General features: G+C 36.7%; 1 protein-coding gene across 3 annotated transcripts in view; it reads left to right on the forward strand.

Annotated features, from left to right (window-relative positions):
• Positions 1 to 24,544, forward strand: part of EXOC6B (exocyst complex component 6B) — a 708,543-nt gene that overhangs the window by 334,269 nt on the left and 349,730 nt on the right. For all 3 annotated transcript variants that reach the window (XM_060026390.1, XM_060026391.1, XM_060026392.1), the window contains 3 exons: positions 16,408 to 16,491; positions 16,854 to 16,900; positions 18,247 to 18,367. In XM_060026390.1, coding sequence (XP_059882373.1) covers positions 16,408 to 16,491; positions 16,854 to 16,900; positions 18,247 to 18,367 — 252 coding nt within the window. The remainder of the gene's footprint in view (positions 1 to 16,407; positions 16,492 to 16,853; positions 16,901 to 18,246; positions 18,368 to 24,544) is intronic.

Raw genomic sequence — 24,544 nt, forward strand, 5'->3', positions numbered from 1 at the left:
ATATACTGTAGTAGTTTGTACTTCTGAATCCCTACATTTATCTCTTGCCCCTCCCACCTTCCCTTTCCCTACTGGTAACCACTAGTTCATTCTGTATATCTGTGAGTCTTCTTCTATTTTGTTATATTCATTCGTTTTATTTTTTAGATTTCACACATAAGTGGTAACATACAATATTTATCTTCCCTTTTCTAATTCATTTCACTAAGCATAATACTTTCCAGGTCCATTCATGTTGTTTCAATGGCAGAATTTCATTCTTTCTTATGGCTGAGCAATATGTATGTATTGTACATATTGTATATATGTATATACCATACATACATATTGTATGTATATACCATATCTTCTTTATCCATTCATCTGTTGATGGACATTTAGGTTGCTTCCATATCTCGGGAATTGCAAATAATGCTGCTGTGAACATTGGGATGCATGTATCTTTTTGTTTTTGTGTTTTTGTGGGGTTTTTTTAAACATCTTTATTGGAGTATAATTGATTTAAAATGGTGTGTTAGTTTCTGCTTTAAAACAAATTGAATCAGCTATACATATACATATATCCCCGAATCTCCTCCCCCTTGTGTCTTCCTCCCACCCTCCCTATCCCACCCCTCTAGGTGGTCACAAAGCACCAAGCTGATCATCACGTGCTATGTGGCTGCTTCCCACTAGCTATCCAGTTTACATTTGGTAATGTATATATGTCCATGCCACTCTCTCACATCATCCCAGCTTACCCTTCCCGCTCCCTGTGTCCTCAAGTCCATTCTCTACATCTGCGTCTTTATTCCTGTCCTGACCCTAGGTTCTTCACAACCTCTTTTTTTTTTTTTTTTGATTCCATACATGTGTGTTAGCATACGGTATTTGTTTTTCTCTTTCTGACTTCACTGTGTATGACAGACTCTAGGTCCATCCACCTCACTACAAATAATTCAATTTCATTTCTTTTTATGGCTCAGTAATATTCCGTTGTACATATGTGCCACATCTTCTTTATGCATTCGTCTGTCGACGGTCGTTTAGGTTGTTTCCATGACCTGGCTATTGTAAATAGTGCTGCAGTGAACACTGGGTTGCATGTGTCTTTTTCAATTATGGTTTTCTCCAGGTATATGCCCAGTAGTGAGATTGCTGGCTTATATGGTAGTTCTATTTTTAGTTTTTTAAGGAACCTCCAAAATGTTCTCCATAGTGGCTATATCAATTTACATTCCCACCAACAGTGCAAGAGGGTTCCCTTTTCTCCACACCCTCTCCAGCATTTGTCGTTTGTAGATTTTCTGATGATGCCCATTCTAACCAGTGAGAGGTGATACCTCATTGTAGTTTTGATTTGCATTTCTCTAAGAATTAGTGATGTTGAGCAGCTTTTCATGTGCTTCTTGGCCATCTGTATGTCTTCTTTGGAGAAATGTCTATTTAGGTCTTCTGCCCATTTTTTGGTTGGGTTGTTTGTTTCTGTAACATTGAGCTGCATGAGCTGTTTATATATTTTGGAGATTAATCCTTTGTCCGTTGCTTCATTTACAAATATTTTCTCCCATTCTGAGGGTTGTCTTTTCATCTTGCTTATGGTGTCCTTTGCTGTGCAAAAGCTTTTACGTTTCATTAGGTCCCATTTGTTTATTTTTGTTTTTATTCCCATTTCTCTAGGAGGTGGGCAGAAAAGGATCTTGCTGTGATTTATGTCATAGAGTGTTCTGCCTATTTTTTCCTCTAAGAGTTTTATAGTGTCTGGCCTTATATTTAGGTCTCTAATCCATTTTGAGTGTATTTTTGTGTATGGTGTTAGGGAGTGTTCTAATTACATTCTTTTATATGTAGCTGTCCAGTTCTCCCAGCACCACTTATTGAAGAGACTGTTTTCTCCATTGTATATCCTTGCCTCCTTTGTCATAGATGAGTTGACCATAGGTGTGTGGGTTTATCTCTGGGCTTTCTAACTTGTTCCATTGATCTATGTTTTGTTTTTGTGCCAGTACCATATTGTCTCGATTACGGTAGCTTTGTAATATAGTCTGAAGTCAGGGAGTCTGATTCCTCTAGTTCCGTTTTTTTCCCTCAAGACTGCTTTGGCTATTTGGGGTCTTTTGTGTCCCCATACAAACTTTAAGATTTTTTTGTTCTAGTTCCATAAAAAGTGCCATTCATAGTTTGATAGGGATTGCATTCAATCTGTAGATTGCTTGGGTAGTATCATCATTTTCACAATATTGATTCTTCCAGTACAAGAACATGGTGTATCTCTCCATCTGTTGCTATCATCTTTAATTTCTTTCATCAGTGTCTTACAGTTTTCTGCATACAGGTCTTCTGTCTCCCTAGGTAGGTTTATTCCAAAGTGTTTTATTCTTTTTGTTGCAATGGTAAATGGGAGTGTTTCCTTAATTTCTCTTTCAGATTTTTCAACATTAGTGTATAGGAATGCAAGAGATTTCTGTGCATTGCTTTTGTATCGTCCAAGTTTACCAAATTCATTGATTAGCTCTAGTAGTTTTCTGTTGGCATCTTTAGGATTCTATATCTATAGTACAATGTCATCTGCAAACAGTGATAGCTTTACTTCTTCTTTTCCAATTTGTATTCCTTTTATTTCTTTTTCTTCTCTGATTGCAGTGGCTAGGACTTCCAAAACTGTGCTGAATAATAGTAGTGAGAGTGGACATCCTTGTCTTGTTCCTGATCTTAGAGGAAATGCTTTCAGTTTTTCACCATTGAGAATGATGTTTGCTGTGGGTTTGTCGTATATGGCCTTTATTATGTTGAGGTAGCGTTCCTCTATGCCCACTTTCTGGAGAGTTTTTATCATAAACGGGTGTTGAATTTTATCAAAAGCTTTTTCTGCATCTATTGAGGTGATTATATGGTTGCTATTCCTTAATTTGTTAATGTGGTGTATCACACTGATTGATTTGCGTATGTTGAAGAATCCTTGTAACCCTGGGATAAATCCCACTTGATCATGGTGTATGATCCTTTTAATGTGTTGTTGGATTCTGTTGGCTAGTATTTTGTTCAGGAGTTTTGCATCTATATTCATCAGTGATATTGGTCTGTAATTTTCTGTTTTTGTAGTATCTTTGTCTGGTTTTGGTATCAGGGTGATGGTGGCCTCATAGAATGAGTTTGGGAGTGTTCCTTCCTCTGCAGTTTTTTGGAAGAGTTTGAGAAGGATGGGTCTTAGCTCTTCTCTAAATGTTTGATAGAATTCACCTGTGAAGCCATCTGATCCTGAACTTTTTTTTATTGGAAGATTTTTAATCACAGTTTCAATTTCATTACTTGTGATTGGTCTGTTCATATTTTCTATTTCTTCCTGGTTCAGTCTGGTAGGTTATACCTTTCTAAGAATTTGTCCATTTCTTCCAGCTTGTCCATTTTATTGGCATAGAGTTGCTTGTAGTAGTCTCTTAGGATGCTTTGTATTTCTGCGGTGTCTGCTGTAACTTCTTCTTTTTCATTTCTAATTTTATTGATTTGAGTCCTCTCCCTGTTTCTCTTGATGCGTCTGGCTAACAGTTTATCAATTTTGTTTATCTTCTGAAAGAACCAGCTTTTAGTTTTATTGATCTTTGCTATTGTTGTCTTTGTTTCTATTTCATTTATTTCTGCTCTGATCTTTATGATTTCTTTCTTTCTGCTAACTTTGGTTTTTTTTTTATTCTTCATTCTCTATTTCCTTTAGGTGTAAGGTTAGATTGTTTATTTGAGATTTTTCTTGTTTCTTCAGGTAGGCTTGTATAGCTATAGAATTCCCTCTTAGAACTGCTTTTGGTGCATCCCATAGGTTTTGGATCGTCGTGTTTTCATTGTCATTTGTCTCTAGGTATTTTTTAATTTCCTCTTGATTTCTTCAGTGATCTCTTGGTTATTTAGTAACGTATTGTTTAGCCTCCATGTGTTTGTGTTTTTTACGTTTTTTTCCCTGTAATTCATTTCTGATCTCATAGTGTTGTGGTCAGAAAAGATGCTTGATATGATTTCAATTTTCTTAAATTTACAGAGGTTTGATTTGTGACTCAAGATGTGATCTATCCTGGAGAATGTTCTGGGCACACTTGAGAAGAAAGTGTAATCTGCTGTTTTTGGATGGAATGTCCTATAAATATCAATTAAATCTATCTGGTTATTGTGTCATTTAAAGCTTCTGTTTCCTTATTTATTTTCATTTTGGATGCTCTGTCCATTGGTGTAAGTGAGGTGTTAATGTCCCCTACTCTTATTGTGTTACTGTCAATTTCCTCTTTTAGAGCTGTTAGCAGTTGCCTTATGTATTGAGGTGCTCCTATGTTGGGTGCATATATATTTATAATTGTTATATCTTCTTCTTGGATTGATACCTTTATCATTATGTAGTGCTCTTCCTTGTCTCTTGTAACATTCTTTATTTTAAAGTCTATTTTATCTCATATGAGTATTGCTACTCCAGCTTTCTTTTGATTTCCATTTACATGGAATATCTTTTTCCATCCCCTCAGTCTGAAGTGGGTCTCTTGTAGACAGCATATATATGGGTCTTGTTTTTGTATCCATTCAAGAAGCCTGTGTCTTTTGGTTGCAGCATTTAATCCATTCCTGTTTAAGGTAATTATCGATATGTATGTTCCTATTACCATTTGCTTAATTGTTTTAGGTTTGTTTTTGTAGGTCCTTTTCTTCTCTTGTGTTTCCCACTTAGAGAAGTTCCTTTAGCATTTGTTGTAGAGCTGGTTTTGTGGTGCTGAATTTTGTTAGGTTTTGCTTGTATGTAAAGCTTTGGATTTCTCCATCGAATCTGCATGAGATCCTTGCCGGATAGAGTAATCTTGGTTGTAGGTTCTTCCCTTTCATCCCTTTAAGTATATCATGCCACTGTCTTCTGGCTTGTAGATTTTCTGCTGAGAAATCAACTGTTCACTTTATGGGAGTTCCCTTGTATATTATTTGTAATTTTTCTCTTGCTGCTTTCAATAATTTTTCTTTGTCTTTAATTTTTGCCAATTTGATTACTGTGTGTGTCGGCATTTTTCTCCTTGGGTTTATCCTGTATGGGACTCGCTGTGCTTCCTGGACTTGGGTGGCTATTTCCTTTTCCATGTTAGGGAAGTTTTCGACTATAATCTCTTAAAATATTTTCTCTGGTCCCTTCTCGCTCTCTTCTCCTTCTGGGACCCCTATAATGTGAATGTTGTTGCATTTAATGTTGTCCCAGAGGTCTCTTAGGCTGTCTTCATTTCTTTTCATGCTTTTTTCTTTATTCTGTTCCATGGCAGTGAATTCCACCATTCTGTCTTCCAGGTCACTCATTCGTTCTTCTGCCTCAGTTATTCAGCTATTTATTCCTTCTAGTGTAGTTTTCATTTCAGTTATTGTATTGTTCATCTCTGTTTGTTTGTTCTTTAATTGTTCTAGTTCTTTGTTAAAGATTTCTTGCATCTTTTTGATCTTTGCCTCCATTCTTTTTCTGAGGTCCTGGGTCATCTTCACTATCATTATTCTGAATTCTTTTTCTGGAAGGTTGCCTATCTCCACTTCGTTTAGTTGTTTTTCTGGGGTTTTATCTTGTTCCTTCATCTGGTACATAGCCCTCTGCCTTTTCATCTTGTCTATTTTTCTGTGAATGTGGTTTTTGTTCCACAGGCTGCAGGATTGTAGTTCTTCTTGCTCCTGCTGTCTGCCCTCTGGTGGATGAGGCTGTCTAAGAGGCCTGTGCACGTTTCCTGATGGGAGAGACTGGTGGTGGGTAGAGCTGACTGTTGCTCTGGTGGGCAGAGCTCAGTAAAACTTTAATCTGCTTGACTGCTGATGGGTGGGCCTGGGTTCCCTCCCTGTTGGTTGTTTAGCCTGAGGCAACCCAACACTGGAGCCTACCTGGGCTCTTTGGTGGGGCTAATGGCAGACTCTGGGAGGGCTCATGCCAAGGAGTACTTCCCATAACTTCTGCTGCCAGTGTGCTTGTCCCCAGAGTGAGCCACAGCCACCCCCCGCCTCTGCAGGAGACCTTCCAACACTAGCTGGTAGGTCTACTTCAGTTTCCCCTGTGGTCACTGCTCCTTCCCCTGGGACCCGATATGCACACTGCTTTGTGTGTGCCCTCTAAGAGTGGAGTCTCTGTTTCCCCCAGTCCTGTCTAAGTCCTGCAATCAAATCGCACTAGGCTTCAAAGTCTGATTCTCTAGGAATTTCTTCTCCCATTACCGGACCCCCAGGTTGGGAAGTATGACGGGCTCAGAACCTTCACTCCAGTGGGTGGACTTCTGTGGTATAAGTGTTCTTCAGTCTGTGAATCACCCACCCAGCAGTTATGGGATTTGATTTTACTGTGATTGCACCCCTCCTACTGTCTCATTGTGGTTTCTCCTTTGTCTTTGGATGTGGGGTATCTTTTTTGGTGAGTTCCAGTGTCTTCCTGTTGATTGTCCAGCAGCTAGTTGTGATTTTGGTGTTCTCACAAGAGGGAGTAAGAGCATGCCTTTGTACTCCACCATCTTGGTTCAGGGCCACAGTAAATCTGGACTGCCTTGTCTGGTTCCTGAAAAACTGAAATGGTTTCAGTTTTTTACCATTGAGAACGTTGTTGGCTGTGGGTTTGTCATATATGGCCCTTATTATGTTGAGGTAAGTTCCCTGTATGCCTACTTTCTGGAGAGTTTTTATCATAAATGGGTGTTGAATTTTGTCATAAGCTTTTTCTGAATCTATTGAGATGATCATATGGTTTTTATCCTTCAGTTTGTTAACATGGTTTATCACATTGATTGATTTGGGTATATTGAAGAATCCTTGCATTCCCGGGTTAAAGCCCACTTGGTCATGGTGTATGATCCTTTTAATGTGCTGTTGGATTGTTTGCTAGTATTTTGTTGAGGATTTTTGCATCTATATTCATCAGTGATAATGGCCTGTAGTTTTCTTTCTTTGTGACATATTTGTCTCGTTTTGGGATCAGGGTGATGGTGGCCTTGTAGAATGAGTTTGGGAGTTTTCCTCCCTCTGCTCTATTTTGGAAGAGTTTGAGAAGATTAGGTGTTAGCTCTTCTCTAAATGTTTGATACAATTCACCTTTGAAGCCATCTGTTCCTGGGCTTTGGTTTGTTGGAAGATTTTTCGTCACAGTCTCAATGTCAGTGCTTGTAATTGGTCTGTTCATATTTTCTGTTTCTTCCTGGTTCACTCTCAGAAGGTGTTGCTTTTCTAAGAATGTGCCATGTCTTCCACGTTGTCCATTTTATTGGCATGTAGTTACTTGTAGTAATCTCTCATGATCTTTTGTATTTCTGCAGTGTCAGTTGTTACTTCTCCTTTTTCATTTCTAATTCTATTGATTTGAGTCTTCTCCCTTTTTTTCTTGATGAGTCTGGCTAATGGTTTATCAATTTTGTTTATCTTCTCAAAGAACCTGCTTTTAGTTTTATTGATCTTTGCTATTGTTTCCTTCATTTCTTTTTCATTTATTTCTGATCTGATCTTTAAGATTTCTTTCCTTCTGCTAACTTTGGCGTTTTTTTGTTGTTTCTCTAATTGCTTTAGCTGTAAGGTTAGGTTGTTTATTTGAGATGTTTCTTGTTTCCTAAGGTAGGCTTGTATAGCTCTTAACTTCCCTCTTAGAACTGCTTTTCCTGCATCCCATAACTTTTGGCTCGTCCTGCTTTCATTGTCATTTGTTTCTAGGTATTTTTTTTATTTTCTCTTTGATTTCTTCAGTCATCTCTTGGTTATTAAGTAGTGTGTTGTTTAGCCTCCATGTGTTTGTATTTCTTACAGATTTTTTCCTGTAATTGATATCTAGTCTCATAGCGTTGTGGTCAGAAAAGATAGGTGATACGATTTCAGTTTTCTTAAATTTACCAAGGCTTGATTTGTGACCCAAGATATGATCTATCCTGGAGAATGTTCCATGAGCACTTGAGAAGAAAGTGTATTCTGTTGCTTTTGGATGGAGTGTCCTATAAATATCAAGTCCATCTTGTTTAATGTATCATTTAAGGTTTGTGTTTCTTTATTTATTTTCATTTTGGATGATCTGTCCAGTGGCGAAAGTGGGATATTAAAGTCCCCTACTATTATTGTGCTACTGTCGATTTCCCCTTTTATGGCTGTTAGCATTATGTATTGAGGTGCTCCTCTTTGAGTGAATAAATATTTACAATTGTTATATGTTCTTGGATTGATACCTTGATCATTATGTAGTTTCCTTCTTTGTCTCTTCTAATAGTCTTTATTCTAAAGTCTGTTTTATCTGATATGAGAATTGCTACTCCAGCTTTCTTTTGATTTCCATTTGCATGGAATATCTTTTTCTGTCCCCTCACTTTAAGTCTGTGTGTGTCCTTAGGTCTGAAGTGGTCCTGTTATGGACAGCATATATATGGGTCTTGTTTTTGTATCCATTCAGCCAGTCTATGTCTTTTGGTTGGAGCATTTCATCCATTTACATTTAAGGTAATTATTGATTTGTATGTTCCTATTACCATTTTCTTAATTGTTTGGGGTTTGTTATTGCAGGCCTTTTCCTTCTCTTGTGTTTCCTGCCTAGAGAAGTTCCTTTAGCATTTGTTGTAAAGCTGGTTTGGTGGTGCTGAGATCTATTAGCTTTTGCTTGTCTGTAAAGCTTTTGATTTCCCCATCAAATCTGAATGAGATCCTTGCTGGGTAGAGTAATCTTGGTTGTAGGTTTTTCCCTTTCATCAGTTTAAATACGTCCTGCCAGTCCCTTCTGGATTGCAGAGTTTCTGCTGAAAGATCAGCTGTTAACCTTATGGGGAATCCCTTGGATGTCATTTGTTGCTTTTCCCTTGCTGCTTTTAATATTTTTTTCTTTGTATTTAATTTTTGATAGTTTGATTAATATGTGTCTTGGCGTGTTTCTCCTTGGGTGTATCCTGTATGGGACTCTCTGTACTTCCTGGACTTGATGAACTGTTTCCTATCCCATATTAGGGAAGTTTTCAACTATAATCCCTTCAAATAGTTTCTCAGTCCCTTTCTTTTTCTCTTCTTCTGGGACCCCTATAATTTGAATGTTGGTGCATTTCATGTTGTCCCAGAGGTCTCTGAGACTGTTCTGAATGGTGTTCATTCTTTTTTCTTTTTTCTTCTCTGCGATAGTTATTTCCACTGTTTTATGGTCCGGGTCACCTATGTGTTCTTCTGCCTCAGTTATTCTGCTGTTGATTCATTCTAGTGAATTTTCAATATCATTTATTATGTTTTTCATCATTGTTTGTTTGGTCTTTAGTTCTTCTAGTTCCTTGTTAAACGTTTCTTGTATTTTCTCCATTCTGTTTCCAAGATTTTGGATCATCTTTACTATCATTACTCTCAGTTCTTTTTCAGGTAGACTGCCTATTTCCTCTTCATTTGTTTGTTCTGGTGGTTTTTTACCTTGCTCCTTCATTTGCTATGTGTTCCTGTGTCTTCTCATTTTGCTTAACATACTGCTCTTGGGGTCTCATTTCTGAAGGCTGCAGGTTTGTAGTTCCCCTTGTTTTTGGTGTTTGCCCCCAGTTGGTAAAGCTGGTTCAGTGGGGTGTGTAGGCTTCCTGGTGGAGGGGACTGGTACCTGTGTTTTGGTGGATGAGGCTGGATTTGTCTTTCTGGTGGGCCGGACCACGTCTGGTGATGTGTTTTGGGGTATGTGTTATCTTATTATGATTTTAGGCAGCCTCTCTGCTAATGGGTGGGGTTGTGTTCCTGTCTTGCTAGTTTTTTGGCATAGGGTGTCCAGCAGTGTAGCTTGCTGGTGGTTGGATCTGGGTCTTAGCATTGAAATGGAGATCTCTGGTAAAGCTTTTGCCGTTTGATATTACATGGAGCCGAGAGGTCTCTGGTAGTCCAATGTCGTGAACTCGGCTCTTCCACCTCAGAGGCACAGGCCTGACACCCGGCTGGAGCACCAAGACCCTGTGAGCCACATGGCTCAGAAGAAAAGGGAGAAAATAAGAAAAAAATAAAGAAAAAAATAAAATAAAGTTATTAAAATGAAAATTATTAAAAATAAAAACAATTTTAAAGTAATAAAAAAAAGAATGAAAGAAGAGTGCAACCAAACGAGAAAATAATCCACCAGTGATAACAAACACTAAAAACTATACTAAAAAACCACAAAAAACCAAAAACACCAGACAGAACCCTAGGACAAATGGTAAAAGCAAAGCTATACAGAGAAAGTCACAAGAAGTCTGCAGCCTCTATGTTGGGATGATATTCCAGAGATGCAGGGTATATCAAGTTGATTGTGAAGATTTAATCTGTTCCTCCTGAGGCTCCTGGGAGAAATTTCCCTTTCTCTTCTTTGTTTGCACAGCTCCTGGTGTTCAGCTTTGGATTTGGCCCGCCTGTGCGTGTAGGTCACCTGAGGGTGTCTGTTCTTTGCCCAGACAGGATGGGGTTAATGCAGCAGCTGATTAGGGGGCTGTGGCACAGTCAGGCCAGGGGGAGGGAGGGGTACGGAATGCGGTGCGAGCCTGCAACAGCAGAGCCCAGCGTGACGTAGCACCAGCCTGAGGCATGCTGTGTTTTCTCCCAGGGAAGTTGTCCTTGGATCATGGGACTCTGGCAGTGGCGGGCTGGACAGGCTCCCGGGAGGGGAGGTGTGAATAGTGACCTGTGCTTGCACACAGGATTCTTGATGGCTGCAGGAGCAGCCTTATTAGCATTTCTTGCCTGTCTGGTGTCTGCTCTGATAGCCATGGCTCATGCCCGTCTCTGGAGCTTGTTTAGGCGGTGCTCTGACTTGCCTCTCCTCATGCACCCCGAAACAATTGTCTCTTGCCTCTTAGGCAGGTCCCAACTTTTTCCCAGACTCCCTCCCAGTTAGCTGTGGCGCACTAGCCCCCTTCAGGCTGTGTTCACACAGCCAACCCCAGTCCTCTCCCTGGGATCTGACCTCTGAAGCCGAGCCTCAGCTCCCAGCCCCCACCCGTCCCGGCGGCTGAGCAGGCAAGCCTCTCAGCCTGGTGAGTGCTGGTCGGCACCGATCTTCTGTGCGGGAATCTCTCCACTCTGCCCTCTGCACCGCTGTTGCTGCGCTTTCCTCCGTGGCTCTGATGCTTCCCCCCCGCCAGCCCCCATCTCTGCCAGTGAAGGGGCTCCCTAGTGCATGGAAACTTTTCCTCCTTCACAACCTCCTGCCAGAGGTGCAGGTTCTTTCCCTATTCTTTTGTTTCTGTTTTTTCTTCCTTTTTTTGCCCTACCCAGGTACATGGGGAGTTTCTTGCCTTTTCAGAAATCTGAGGTCTTCTGCAAGCATTCAGTAGGTGTTCTCTAGGAGTTGTTCCACATGTAGATGTGTGGAGGATGGTGATCTCCACGTCTTACTCCTCTGCTATCTTGAAGGTCTCTCTGCAAACCTAAGTGTTTCTTAACTTAGTACTAATATACTTTAGATATATTAAAGTCTGAAAATTTACAATACTCATTGATAAATAAGGCTGATAATTCACGACGTTGTCCAAATTGGAATAAATTTTCTCTACATTTAGAGCTGATAGAATGGATTGAGAAATCCACCTGTTGAGTGATGTGTGTTTTGCTGTCATCAACAGAGCAAACCTTAAAAGTCAAAAGACAGTTTATCCCTTTTCCATGGTATGCCTTCTGGATTGAAAATACAATCCTGAATTGATGAATAGATTGGTTGTTCACCCCTCTACTGCATGGATTCTCCTTTTTCGTGCTACCAGAATGTGGGATGAGGGAACCCTCTTACACTGTTGGTGGGAATGTACATTGTTTCAGCCACTCTGGAAAACAGTGTGGAGGTTCCTCAAAAAAATAAAAATAGAACTACCATATGAACCAGGAATTCCACTTCTGGGCATTTATCCAAAGAAAATAAAAACATTAACTCGAAAAGATAAATGCATCCCCATGTTGCAGTATTATCTACAATAGCCAAGATATGGAAACAACCTAAATATCCATCAGTAGATGAATGGATAAAGATGTGGTACATATATGCACAATGGAATATTATTCAGTCATATAAAGATTTCAAATAAGAGATCTTTCTATTTGTGACAACGTGAGTAGACCTTGAGGTCATTATACTAAGTGAAATAAGTCAGACAGGGAAAGACGGACACTCTGTTGTAACTCACTTATATGTGGAATCTAAATAAATGAACAAAACCCATCTGGACCCATAGTTACAGAGAACAGATTGGTGGTTGCCAGAGGCAGGGAGTAGGGGTTGGAGGAATTGGATGAAGGTGGTCAAAAGGTACAAACTTTGTTATAAAATAAATAAGTCCTGGGGATGGAATGTACAGCATGGTGACTATAGTTAATAATACTGTATTATATATTTGCAACTTGCTAAGAAAGCAGATCTTAAAAGTTCTCATTACAAGAAAAAAGTATGTATAACTACATGGTGATAGATGTTAACTAGAGTTATTTTGGTGATCATTTTGCAGTATACACAAATATTGAATCATTAAGTTGTACATCTGAAACTAATATAATGTTATGTCAATTATGCCTCAAATATTTTAAAAAAGCACAAAAATTTGAAAAATGTGGCACTAGATAGACCATGAAAAGAATAATTGTTTATAGTGTGTGAAGTGAAATAAGAAAGAAGAGTGTTGCTTTGTTCGGCCTCAGCTAGGAACATGTGCATCGGGCAACGCAAAATTTTCCCCACGCTGTGTACGTCCTTGAATGACTATGAAAGTGCCACGAGTATTGATTTTGAGGCTACACATAAATTTTAGCAGGTAGGCAAATTTGCAAATTAGGAAACCATGGGTAATAATCAACTGTATTTTCTTCTGATTCCTCTCTCATTAAATGACGCCACCAACTAAACTAGTTAACTAGGTTAGAAACCTCACATCAGCCTTCTTTCCTTCATGTCCTTTACCACATATATCCAATTGGCTTATGCCTCCTAAATATATATCAGATTCTGACTGATCTTTTTGTAGCTAATTTCTCCTTCCTTTATTCTACTCACTATATTACAACTTCCAGGTGTCTAAACCTAGAGTTGAAGTCCAAATATCTTAACACGATTTACAAAGTCCTCCAGCCTCGTCTCTTATCATCCCTCTCCTTTACACCCTGAAGTTCCAGCCATGAAGAACTTCTTTCAATTCATGGGAAATGTGATACCTTTTTTCTTTGAACTTCTCTGTGTCTACAAGGAACACTTTTTTTTTTCTTTCTGTTTACCTGGCTTATTCTTCTGAGTCATTCTTCAATTATGAGTATAAATGTCATTTTTTTCCTGAGAATCTTTCTCTAACATTCCTCCCACCCCCTAGGTGCACGTGCGCACACGCATACACACACACACTCAGACATACATCCCACTTCAATACATAGGATTCTAATATAATTTTAATAGGATTTTATATAATTGCTTGTTTAATTTCTAGTCTTCCACCATAGACTATAAATTCAATGAGGAGATTCTCAGTGTCTATCACATGGTGAGCACTTTATAAACACTGTGACTAATTTTTCTGTGACATTGTATTAGTTCATTAATTATTATACAGCCTTCGTAGCACTGTCATACTAATGACATAAAATGAAAAACAGAACAACTTTTGCTTGCCTGCCGATTGTTTTATATCTATTTGTTTATACCTTCAGTAGCTTTTGAGGTGGCTTTTTTGGTTTGTGTTTTGTTTTTTCATTTGAGTGATTAAAGGAGCTTGAGACTGAAGTGGCAGATCTCTATAGTTCACTGTCTGTTGACTTATTTGTGAATAGACAGGCACTTCATCATTTACTCAACTGGATTGGTCAGACCTCTATTTCTCAAATTTCTCCAATAAGCATTGAGTTGACAAAATTGGCAAAGGAAATAGAATAATCAGAGGTGAATTTATTTAGCACCCACTAGGGAAAATCTAGCTCATTTTTGTAAATGGGGAAGCCAGACCTATTAGATAAATTGGTTTTTTCTTATGTTTTAATTTTATTGAAAAAGCAAAATGTATATACTTTAGAATTAAGTAGAGGTTCATGATTTGGTTTTTATATAGAATTTCATCTTGTTTATTTTCTACCATTTACAACAAATAATTAAGTTAATATAGTGTGTTCTAATTAGAAGGCTTTCCCTAAATTCTCAGCTAAGTGTATCTTGGCTAGAAAGCATGTTGAAAGTGTAACGTCACACTAAAATAATAAAGGGCCTTTAGGGCTGTTAACCTTAAAATGAAAAGCCATTCAGTGTGTATAGAATGTAATTGACATTTAATAATACCTCTATGCTGTGAAATGGTGACAAGTGGGGAACAGCTTTAACAAACCAAGAGGCAGTTTCCACTTTTTATTTCTTAAATAGAATTATTTGCTACCTCACTAACTTATAGACTAAGAAAGCCTTGAAATAGCTGTCTTAATGTTTGTTTTCATTTTTTAGGCAGAAAAATTCAGATGTGTACAGTTATAATAACTTTAGTGTTTTAAAACCTTTGTTTTTAAGCTACCCCAGGGGTCATCAAACCGTGACTTATGGGCCAAATCCAGCCTGCTGCCTGTTTCTGTATGACCTGTGTGAACTTTTACATTTTTAAATGGTTGGTATTCATTAAAAAAATCATAAGAGGAGTAATGTTTCATGACAGGTGAAAATGATACGAAATTCTAATTTCAGTTTTCACAAATCAGGTTTTATTGGAACACAGCCACACTCATTTATGAGTTGTCTATGGCTGCTTTTGCACTACAGCAGCAGAGTTGAGTAGTAGCATCAGAGACTGGATGGCTCGCCAAAGCCTATTTACTGTCCTGCCCATTATGGAAAACATTTGCCCACGCCTGAGCTACACTATTGAGGCTGCATGATTTAGTACCTTAAACAGCTTTCCTGGTTTAGGGATCTAACAAAGAAGTCATATTGAGTAAAATTCTTCAGACTTTTGGGAAGGTGAAGAAAACTGAACCAGGTATTTCATGGAGTTTATGTTCACATGGGCTGGGCTTTCTGTTTCATCACTGATTTCATCTTATTTATGTTTTAAATAAGTACTTGCATAGTGGTTATTATTTATCAGGTACTATTCTAAAAGCTTTATAACTCTTCTAAATCCTTATTACAACCATGTGAGTTTGGCATCTCTACAAATGAGTAAACCATAGCACATCTATTAGTGAAAGGTAAAGAGTTAAATACTGGAAGTTAAAATAATGAAAGGGAAGCTATATAGCTAGTCATATGAGTTATACAGCTAGTAAGGGGCAGAGCCATGGTTTGAATAAAATCATTTGGTTCTAAAATCAGTACTCTTAACCACTGTGTAATGCTGTCTTTCCCTTTCTACTCTTGTTTATTTAGAAAAGTCTTGGGTTGAGAGTAGAGTTTAATAATGGGAAGCATCATGTTTTAAAAGCTTTGAGCTTATATCAGTTTCTTACGGCTGCTATAATCAAGTAGCACAAACTGGGTGGCTTAAAATAAGAGAAATTTGTTCTGTCACGGTTTTGGAGACTAGAAATCCAAAATGAGGATGACAGAAGGCCATCCTCCCTCTCAGATTCTGGGTAGAATCTTTCCTTGCCTTTCTGTAGCTTCTGGTGGTGGCCAGCAGTCCTTGGTGTTCCCTGGCTTGCAGCTGCATCAGTCCCATCTCTGCTTGTGGCACCATATGGTGTTCTCCCTGTGTTTCTGCCTTCATATAGCATTTTCCTCTTCTTATGAAGACACCAGTTATATTGGATTAAGGCTCACCCTACTGTAGTATGACTGCATCTTAATTTAACTAATTACATCTGTAATGACCCTATTTCTAAATAGGTTCATGTTGTGAGGTCCTGGGAAGGACATGAATTTTGAGAGGACACTATTCAACCCTAGTTATAGAGCTCATGAGTTAGCTTTTGTTCTCTAGAGCACCTTTCAGTTTAAGCCCAGAAACCCTAAATGAAAAGTAGAAACTGTGTGCTAAGACTTTTCAGGGCTTTGTTTCTTCCTTTTTGGTATTAATCCTGTGCTAGATTATATTCTGTTTGAGAAGACTGACTTAATGTTCTCAGCTCCTGCCTTTTTCCTGCCTCCCTTTGGCCTTTTGGTCATGATTTATTTGAGACTAGTTTTTATTCTGGAATGTTCTGTGAGGTTTTTTTTTTTTAAGAACCATTTTCTAAACTGTTGTTATAACCTATGAGAATGTTGGTTTGTCTTTCTTGTGAATTTGTGATAATTGATTCAGAAACCAGCTTTGGTGTGTTGGAGGCTGAGTTCTGGTAGTTTCCTCTTAAGAATTTTTTGTATCGATCTCTATTGGTATTTGTAAGTAAGGTTCAATAAGTTATTTTTATTTTTCCGAAGATTATCAGTGTTAAAATAGCAGATTTTGAGAAATGTGGGGCTGCCTCAATTCCTGACCTGGGAATTTCCCATAAAATACTAGAGTAATTGGTCCAAATGTATCAACCCGTTTCCTTTTGTTTGTTTAACAGGGTGCCCGGGAAACGTTTGAGAACTACTACCGAAAACAGAGGCGAAAACAGGCTCGTTTGGTGCTCCAGCCTCCTTCTAACATGGTAGGATCACCACCTTTACTTTTCTCCCTTTTTCACTTTTCTTCTCTGGTATCTTTTAATTATTTTCCATTTGGGCTTCCCCCCACCTCCACCCCAAACTGTCACTCTGGGACCACTGGATGTGACTTGCATTAAGAAAGTAGCAACTAACATCTGTTGTTTGCTATGTGTCAGGCATTGTTCTAAGTACTAGATATGTATTATCTCATTTCATCCTCACTGTAATCCTATAAGGTAGGTACTATTATTATATTTACTTTATAGTCTTTGGAATTGAGCCTTAAGAAATTAATTAGCTGATTTTAACTGTCTTAATGTGTCAAAACAGAAACAATAACTTTTTTCTCTTTGCTTTGTTGCAGCATGAAACTTTAGATGGCTACAGGAAGTATTTTAATCAAATTGTAGGGTGGGTATGTGTGTGTGTGTTTTAAATTTATACACTTTCAATTGTTTATACACTTTTTGTGAGACTTGGAAAAGTATATCGTGTTCTTTGGGAAATTTTTTTTCTTTTCTAAATTCTTAAGACAAGATTTGTTTTGAATATCTGATGATTTTAAAGGAATGTCTATTCGTTTCATAGAATTATGTTGGGGAACATAATTCTATATTGTTGAGGAATCCTTTTTATGGATAAAGGGAGAAAAATATTGAATTGTAGTCATTATATGTGATGTTCTGTTTTTTCATTATTGTTAAGAGGGAACCAAATAATCAGCAAAAGTTGGCAAGTTTTTTTCTAAAAGGGCCAAATAGTAAAGTATTTTAGGCTCAGCAGGCCATACGGTTTCTGTTAGAACTATTCAGCTTTGTTGTGGTACGAAAGCAGCTATAGACAATATGTAAATGAAAGACAATGGCTGTGTTCCAATAAAACACTGTTTATAAAAACAAGCAGTGGGCCAGATTTGTTCCATGGACTGTATAGTTTGCCATCCTCATCTGGAGTATATATACTAGTATGGAATTGCAGTTCCCAAATAAACATCCCAAATATAGACAGCTTATTCTAATTGCAAAATAGTGACTTTGCAGTTAAAAAGAAGGGAAATAAGTTGGATTGTTCCATGAAATTTCTTTTTTTTCCAAGTTTAGATTGTTGCAATGTAATTGATACCTTTGATTAAAATGTATCATAACAATTCCCTATTTAAAGAATTGTTTTAATTTGTATGAATATTTAGGCAAGAAAGCTGAAGATACATTTTAGATGCATAAAAATTAAGAAGCCACAGAAGAATGTTAAAAAATACGTGTGTATTTTTTTTTTTACCTTTGTAAGATATCTTTTCAGCACTTTGATGAGAAAGTTTATATAAGCGGAATTATTTTGGTATTTTGTGTGTTGGATTCTTAAAAAAATGCGTGCTTTAACTTCCATTATCTCTTTAGATTCTATTCGTTTTTTAAAATGTATTAATGGGCTGTTGATTTTAATGTAGTGAAATTAGCCTTCTTTACCTATAAACATTTTTCTTCTTCCCTTTAAAATTTCTAGATAACATGATTAACATTTAATAGGAATGTAACTCCAATTTCTAAAGAAGTGGTTAAGATGATATCATGATTAGAGGTATAATTCCAAGTCTAAGAAATCTGATTTTGTTTGTGATACCAAACGGCTTTCTTTAAGAAAAAATGACTAGTATTAACTTCCAATTTGATGACAACTCTTAATGTTTGTCATCCCCTTATGATAGTAGTCAAACTGTAATTTCTGACAGCTGTGCTTTCTTTTTTCCTCAATCTTAGCTTTTTTGTGGTTGAAGATCACATTTTACATACAACCCAGGGTTTAGTAAATAGAGCCTACATCGATGAACTGTGGGAAATGGCACTTTCAAAAACCATCGCAGCACTCCGTACTCACTCGGTATGTAAGAAGCACGAGAGAAGTTCTTACTTCAAGCTAATTATCTATACGCTATTCAGTCTTCTACTGCTTTAAAATCATCATATGTGTATTGTTTGAAATCACCCATTTGGAGTCATCTTCTTCAAAGATGTATGGAAGTAGTCACTTCAAACTGCATGTTCTCTAACACTAAGCCCACTTTTGTGAATGCTCTTTGCAATAAGAAAACAGCAGCTAACATTTGATTGCTGTCTATGTCTCAGGCATTGTTATTATATTGTTATTGTGTACTGCATATATAATTCATCCTCACTTCATCCCTATAAGGCACGTGCTATTGTTATATTTACCCTATAGCCTGGGGAACTGAACCTCAGAGAGGTTAGGTAACCAGCCTGATGTCACCCAGTAAGTGGTGGAGCTTGGATTCAAACCGCGACTGTGTGACTGCAGAGCCCATGTTCTTAGCCACTACTCCATATTGCCTTCGTAATGCCTATTAATACTGATTTGGAGTTCACAGATTTATTCTTACTCTACAACATTTCAGTAAGTTGCTTAATTATGAGTTCCCATGATCTATTGATATATTTTATGATAGCATCAATTGTTGATGATAATCTACTTTATTACAAGCAGAGAATGCTGGCTCTGAATTATTCATTCATTCAATATTTCTTAAACAAGGATTACATGTTGGCAATGGGAATACAAGAATGAATAAGAATAAAGTCTTTGCTCTCAGAGAGTTATATTTTAATTGGGGAGATTCCCAATAAACAAATAAATAGGAATATCAGACAGTGATAATACAATGTAGACAATTAAAATAGAGTGATAGATTAGGGCAACAAGGTGCCTGCTTTTGACTGGTTGATCTGAAGTGGCATTCTGAGATCTAAATATCAAGGAGTAACTATTTGTGTAAAGATCAATTAAAAGATCATTCCAGGTGAAAGGAACAGTAGTACAAGGACTTTGAGGTACTTTTATGTCTGAAGTGTTTGAGGAATAATAGTGAGGAGTTAATAATAGAAGATAATTTGGTATTTAAAAAATTTCAAGAATAGTATACATCTAGTTATGCTAGCCAGAAACTTAAAAGTCATTCATAACCCTTCAACTCTCTTTATCTAGTCATTAGCAAGTGTTCTAGAGTAAATACCATGTGTAAAATCTATAATTGAAGGGATTGTAGCCATTTTAGGAAACTGAAAGATGTCCCGAGTGGTTAGAACATAAACATAGAAAGCTAGGCAACTAAGATAGGAAGTGAGAATAAAGAAGTAGGTAGGTGTCATATTATTTAGGACCTGTTTGACCCTTTAAGCAGTGGGTTGAGTGAGTATGTGTGTGTTGGGGGCAGGAGTAGGGTAAATTGGAGTGAGAAAGTCAGATTTCTATTTTTAAAAGATTGTTCTGGCTAAATTACAGATGAGGGTTGAGAATGGATGTGGGGAAAACAGTTAGTAGGCTAGTCTAGTATTCCAGACAAGAGATGATGATTGCTGAACCAAGGTGATAGTAGATATAGAGAGATGTGGATGAGTTTGAGAGATTTTTAGGAAGTAAGATTAATTATACTTTCTGATGGTTTAATATACAAGAGGTAAGGTAGAAAAAAGTATCAAGCTAATGCCTAGGTTTATAGTTTCCTTCCTTGGATGATAGTGTTGGTTTTGATGGTTTGGAGTGGGGAAGTCGTAAGTTATCTTTGGCTGTGATTACTTTGAGATACTTTTTGTGCTGTTCAAGCAGTAGGTTCTAGGAGATTGATTAACGTATGAGTTTGAAACCAAAGAGGGTATGTCGTTATTGAATGTGTTGCAAATATTTTTCTCCTTTTATTTTTGTTGGTGGTTTCTTCTTTAGTATTTAAAATGTTAAATGTTTATGTATCTAATTATATTTATCTTATTTTAAAATGTCTCCCATTGCTTATTTGTGTCCAAGGACTTGACCTGACATTTTTACCATTAATATGCTTGTGTCATAATAAAGTCTGGAAAATTAAAAAATATTTTTTAAAAGTTCTGCCTGTTCTGAGACTAAAAAACAGTCTCAACTATTTCATGGCTTGATTGTTACACATTTATATAGTTACTACCACCTATTCTTATTGTCATTTAGAGTATGATTAAAGATCTCGTTTTATTTTTTCTTGCAATAGTATATCCATTGTCCTAGGATCATTTTTTTTTTTTTTTTTTTTGCGGTACGCGGGCCTCTCACTGTTGTGGCCTCTCCCGCTGCAGAGCTCAGGCTCCGGACGCGCAGGCTCAGCGGCCATGGCTCACGGGCCCAGCCGATCCGCGGCATGTGGGATCTTCCCGGACCGGGTCACGAACCCGTGTCCCCTGCATTGGCAGGCGGACTCTCAACCACTGCGCCACCAGGGAAGCCCCTAGGATCATTTTTTAAATGCTTTACTTTCCTCCATTGCATGGTGTGCTCTTACATAAAAAAGTTATACAAAGATAACATGGTTATTAAAAGATAGTTAGGAAATATTGATTATTAATAGTAACGAGTTTGGCCATGATCCCTGGCATGATTATTATTAGCTTTCTTATATGTAAATTTCAAGACCCCTTTTTCTGTGAATGAATACATGATATACAATATATATTTTACGTAAAACATGCTGTATTTTTCATTTAATATCTAATGAATTTGTATTAGTTTTAATGTGCATTTGTATAATATTCCATTTTTAGGAATGCACCATTTTAAAAAATTAATTCACTTGATATACTTTTTTAAAAAGTTTTTTTAAGCTGTTATAAACATTGAAGTAAATATTTTTATTAACATATCCTTGCACATTAATTATACTTAGGATAAATTCTTAGATGTGAATTTAGTGAGTTAAAGGATCTGTATATTTCTGAGGCTCTGGATGTGTATTGCTAATTTGCTATACAAAAAGATTGAACCATTTAGCATCACTAAGCATCATCTGTTAGGATTCCTATTTCCCTATTCCTTTTATTCCGCAGAAAGTTACGTTTAAAAACAATAAGTCATTCTCAATATAATAATAATGTCAGAAATTATATGTCAGAAATTAATTTAATGGTTTTCTTTAATACTGATATTAAAAATCTCTTCACATCTTTTTAGTTATTTGTATATCTTCTTAGAATTTCCTGTTCCTATGCATTGCCTTTATTTTGTATTTTAATCGTTTTATTTTATATTTATTAGTAACACATGGATGTTAATGTTTAACATTAACCTTAATCTGAATGTTAATCTCTAGTCTGATGTATAGGTTGTAAATATTTCCTTAGTTTCATGTGTTTCTAACCTTTGATTTTCTTTTCCATGGCTTTACAGAAGTTTAAAATTTTTAATGGAGTTAAATTTATTGATCTTTAACCTTACTATTTATGTCTTCCTTATTCCAAATAAATGTAATTATTTGCCTATGTTTAGTTTTAGTATTTCTGTAGTTACTTGTTTAACATATAATTCATAAACTAAAAGTTTATTTTAGTGTTGTGTGTGAGGTTGGACTTTATTTTGAAAATGACTCATCACCTCCAATAACATTATTGTGATAATCTGTTGTTTTATTCAGCTCAGGTTACCATAATGAAATATATAGATTGGGTAGCTTAAACAACAGAAATTTATTTTCTCACAGTTCCAGAAGCTGAAAGTCTGAGATCAAGGTGCCATCATGGTTGGTTTCTGGTAAGGACCCTCCTGGGTTTCAGATGATCACATTCTCATTGTGTTCTCACATGGCCCTTCCTCAGCATGTATTCTAGTGTCTTCTCCTTTTATAAGGACACCAATCCCATCAGATTAGGACCTTACCCATATGACTTCATTTGACTTTAATTATCTCTCCAAGGCCTCTTCTCCAAACAAGGCTACACTGGCACTAGGGCTTCAAAATAGAATTTCGGGGGGAATGCAGCATTCAGTTCATAAATGTCTGTCCTTTCCCAACCTATTTTGAAGGCCACATTTATCATAATATGTTATATAAATACTAAGATCTGTTTCTAGGCTCTGATTGCTGCCTGCCCCCTTCCTTCTCTCTATATGTCTTGAACCAGTACAACATTGTTTTGATTATTACATCTGATATAGTATGCTTTAATTTCTTATATGACATATATGTCCTATAAAATCCTCTTTTTAAAATATACTATTTACCTCCTTATTATTCTTCTAGGTTAATTTGAGAATCACTTTGTCACATCCCTTGCACCTCTTACCTCCCCCTAAAACTGACCTATAGTGTTAGTATGCAGTAAATCTGCAAATTTAAATGGAGGTAATTGACATATTTCAGCATCTGGTATTTTTCAACAGGAATATATGTATTTTTCTCACTTATTTGCTTTTTTTTTTTTTTTTGCGGTACGCGGGCCTCTTACTGTTGTGGCCTCTCCTGTTGTGGAGCACAGGCTCCGGACGCGCAGGCTCAGCAGCCATGGCTCATGGGCCCAGCCGCTCCGCGGCATGTGGGATCTTCCTGGACCGGGGCACGAACCCGTGTCCCATGCATCAGCAGGTGGACTCTCAACCACTGCGCCACCAGGGAAGCCCTGCTTTTATATCTTTTGGTAAAATATTTTATGTGCTCCCTATCTAAGTCCTATTTTTGGTATTTTATGGTTTATTTCAGGTAGTATTTTGAGGAAGGTTTGTTTCTGATTCATATTTATTAACTAGTATTACTGTCATTCTGTGGGAGAGAAGTCTTTGATTTTGTTTATTTTATATCTGTCCATTTCCCTGATTTCACCAATTTTATTTTTTTCCTGGGAAAAGGTGTTTTTCTTTTAGAAAACTTAGATTTCTTCCAAACAATTTCTTTTTTTAAAGCAGCGGTTTTTCACATTTGAGAATGTGACAAATCTATAGGAGTCTCTCAGCAGGAAAATATACTGTTTTCCTCATTATGCAACCATACTTATTGTCATGAAGAATAGGACACTTTACAATGTGCTGATTAAAGTGTATATCTATGGAGAAAATTAATCTTAATGGAATGTTTCCTTGTAGATCTACTGTGTATTCTTTTGAACTGAAGAATAAATAACAAAAATACCTTTAAAAAAATAGTTTAGCATCAGTCTACAGAGGCAGAAAGAAATTAGTGGTCTCCTAGGGCTGGGAATGGATACAAGGAATAAGTAGGTGATAGCTTAAGGGGCAGGGTTTCTCTTTGAGATGAAGAAAATGTTCTAAAACTGACTGTGGTTATGTTTGCACATGTCTGCAAAAATATTTAAAAAACTAAAAACTGTTGAATTACATACTTTAAATGGGTGAGTAGTATGGTATGGGAATTGTATTTCAACAGAACCATTAAAATAGAACTCAGCATCACGTACATTTACTGACTGAACCATTTTTATCCATTATGAGACAAAGTAGTTGATGCCACAGATACCAATTCTATTTTATGACACTATTTATTGTGTTACGTTATCAGCAAGAAAGAAAAATAAGAACAACCTAAACATCAAAACAAATCTGAAAAGGAAACATTATATCTGAGTGGTTATTTTTTATAAAAAATCTGTATATTTTTCTAACTTTCTGTGTCACTAATTAAAACTTTTTATATTTTCTGATTGAATTATCAGTCATTGCATAAATTGGAAACATTTTGAAAGATATAATATTCTTAGTGCTGATTTCAAAACATGATAAAAATCTTATGCAATCTTATACAATCCATCTAACTTAGAATTCAAATTTAGCAGTACCTGTATATTAAAAGAATAATATTCTAATACAAAGAATTCATATCAGGAATGGTTTAATATTAGAAGATCTGTTAATATAATTGCTAGTATGACTGCCAATAGAATGATAAACAGATCATCTGATAATACTACAAAGGTATCTTTTTACTATTTAAAATTATGGAACAATATAATTTGTGTGGCCAAAACTCCTCATGTTTTGTAGCTATTAAATATTGGACATTTTTTCTTATTATGTGATGGGCAGACAAGAGTGTATACTGTAATAGTGGGGTTTTTTTGTGTGTGTGTGATTGATTGATTTTAACATCTTTATTGGAGTATAATTGCTTTACAATGGTATGTTAGTATCTGCTTTATAACAAAGTGAATCAGCTATACATATATATGGAATCTAAAAAAAAAAAGGTTATGAAGAACCTAGGGGCAGGACAGGGATAAAGACACAGACGTAGAGAAT

This window comes from Delphinus delphis, chromosome 12, assembly GCF_949987515.2.
Source record: "Delphinus delphis chromosome 12, mDelDel1.2, whole genome shotgun sequence".
In the NCBI taxonomy this organism is placed as follows: domain Eukaryota; kingdom Metazoa; phylum Chordata; class Mammalia; order Artiodactyla; family Delphinidae; genus Delphinus; species Delphinus delphis.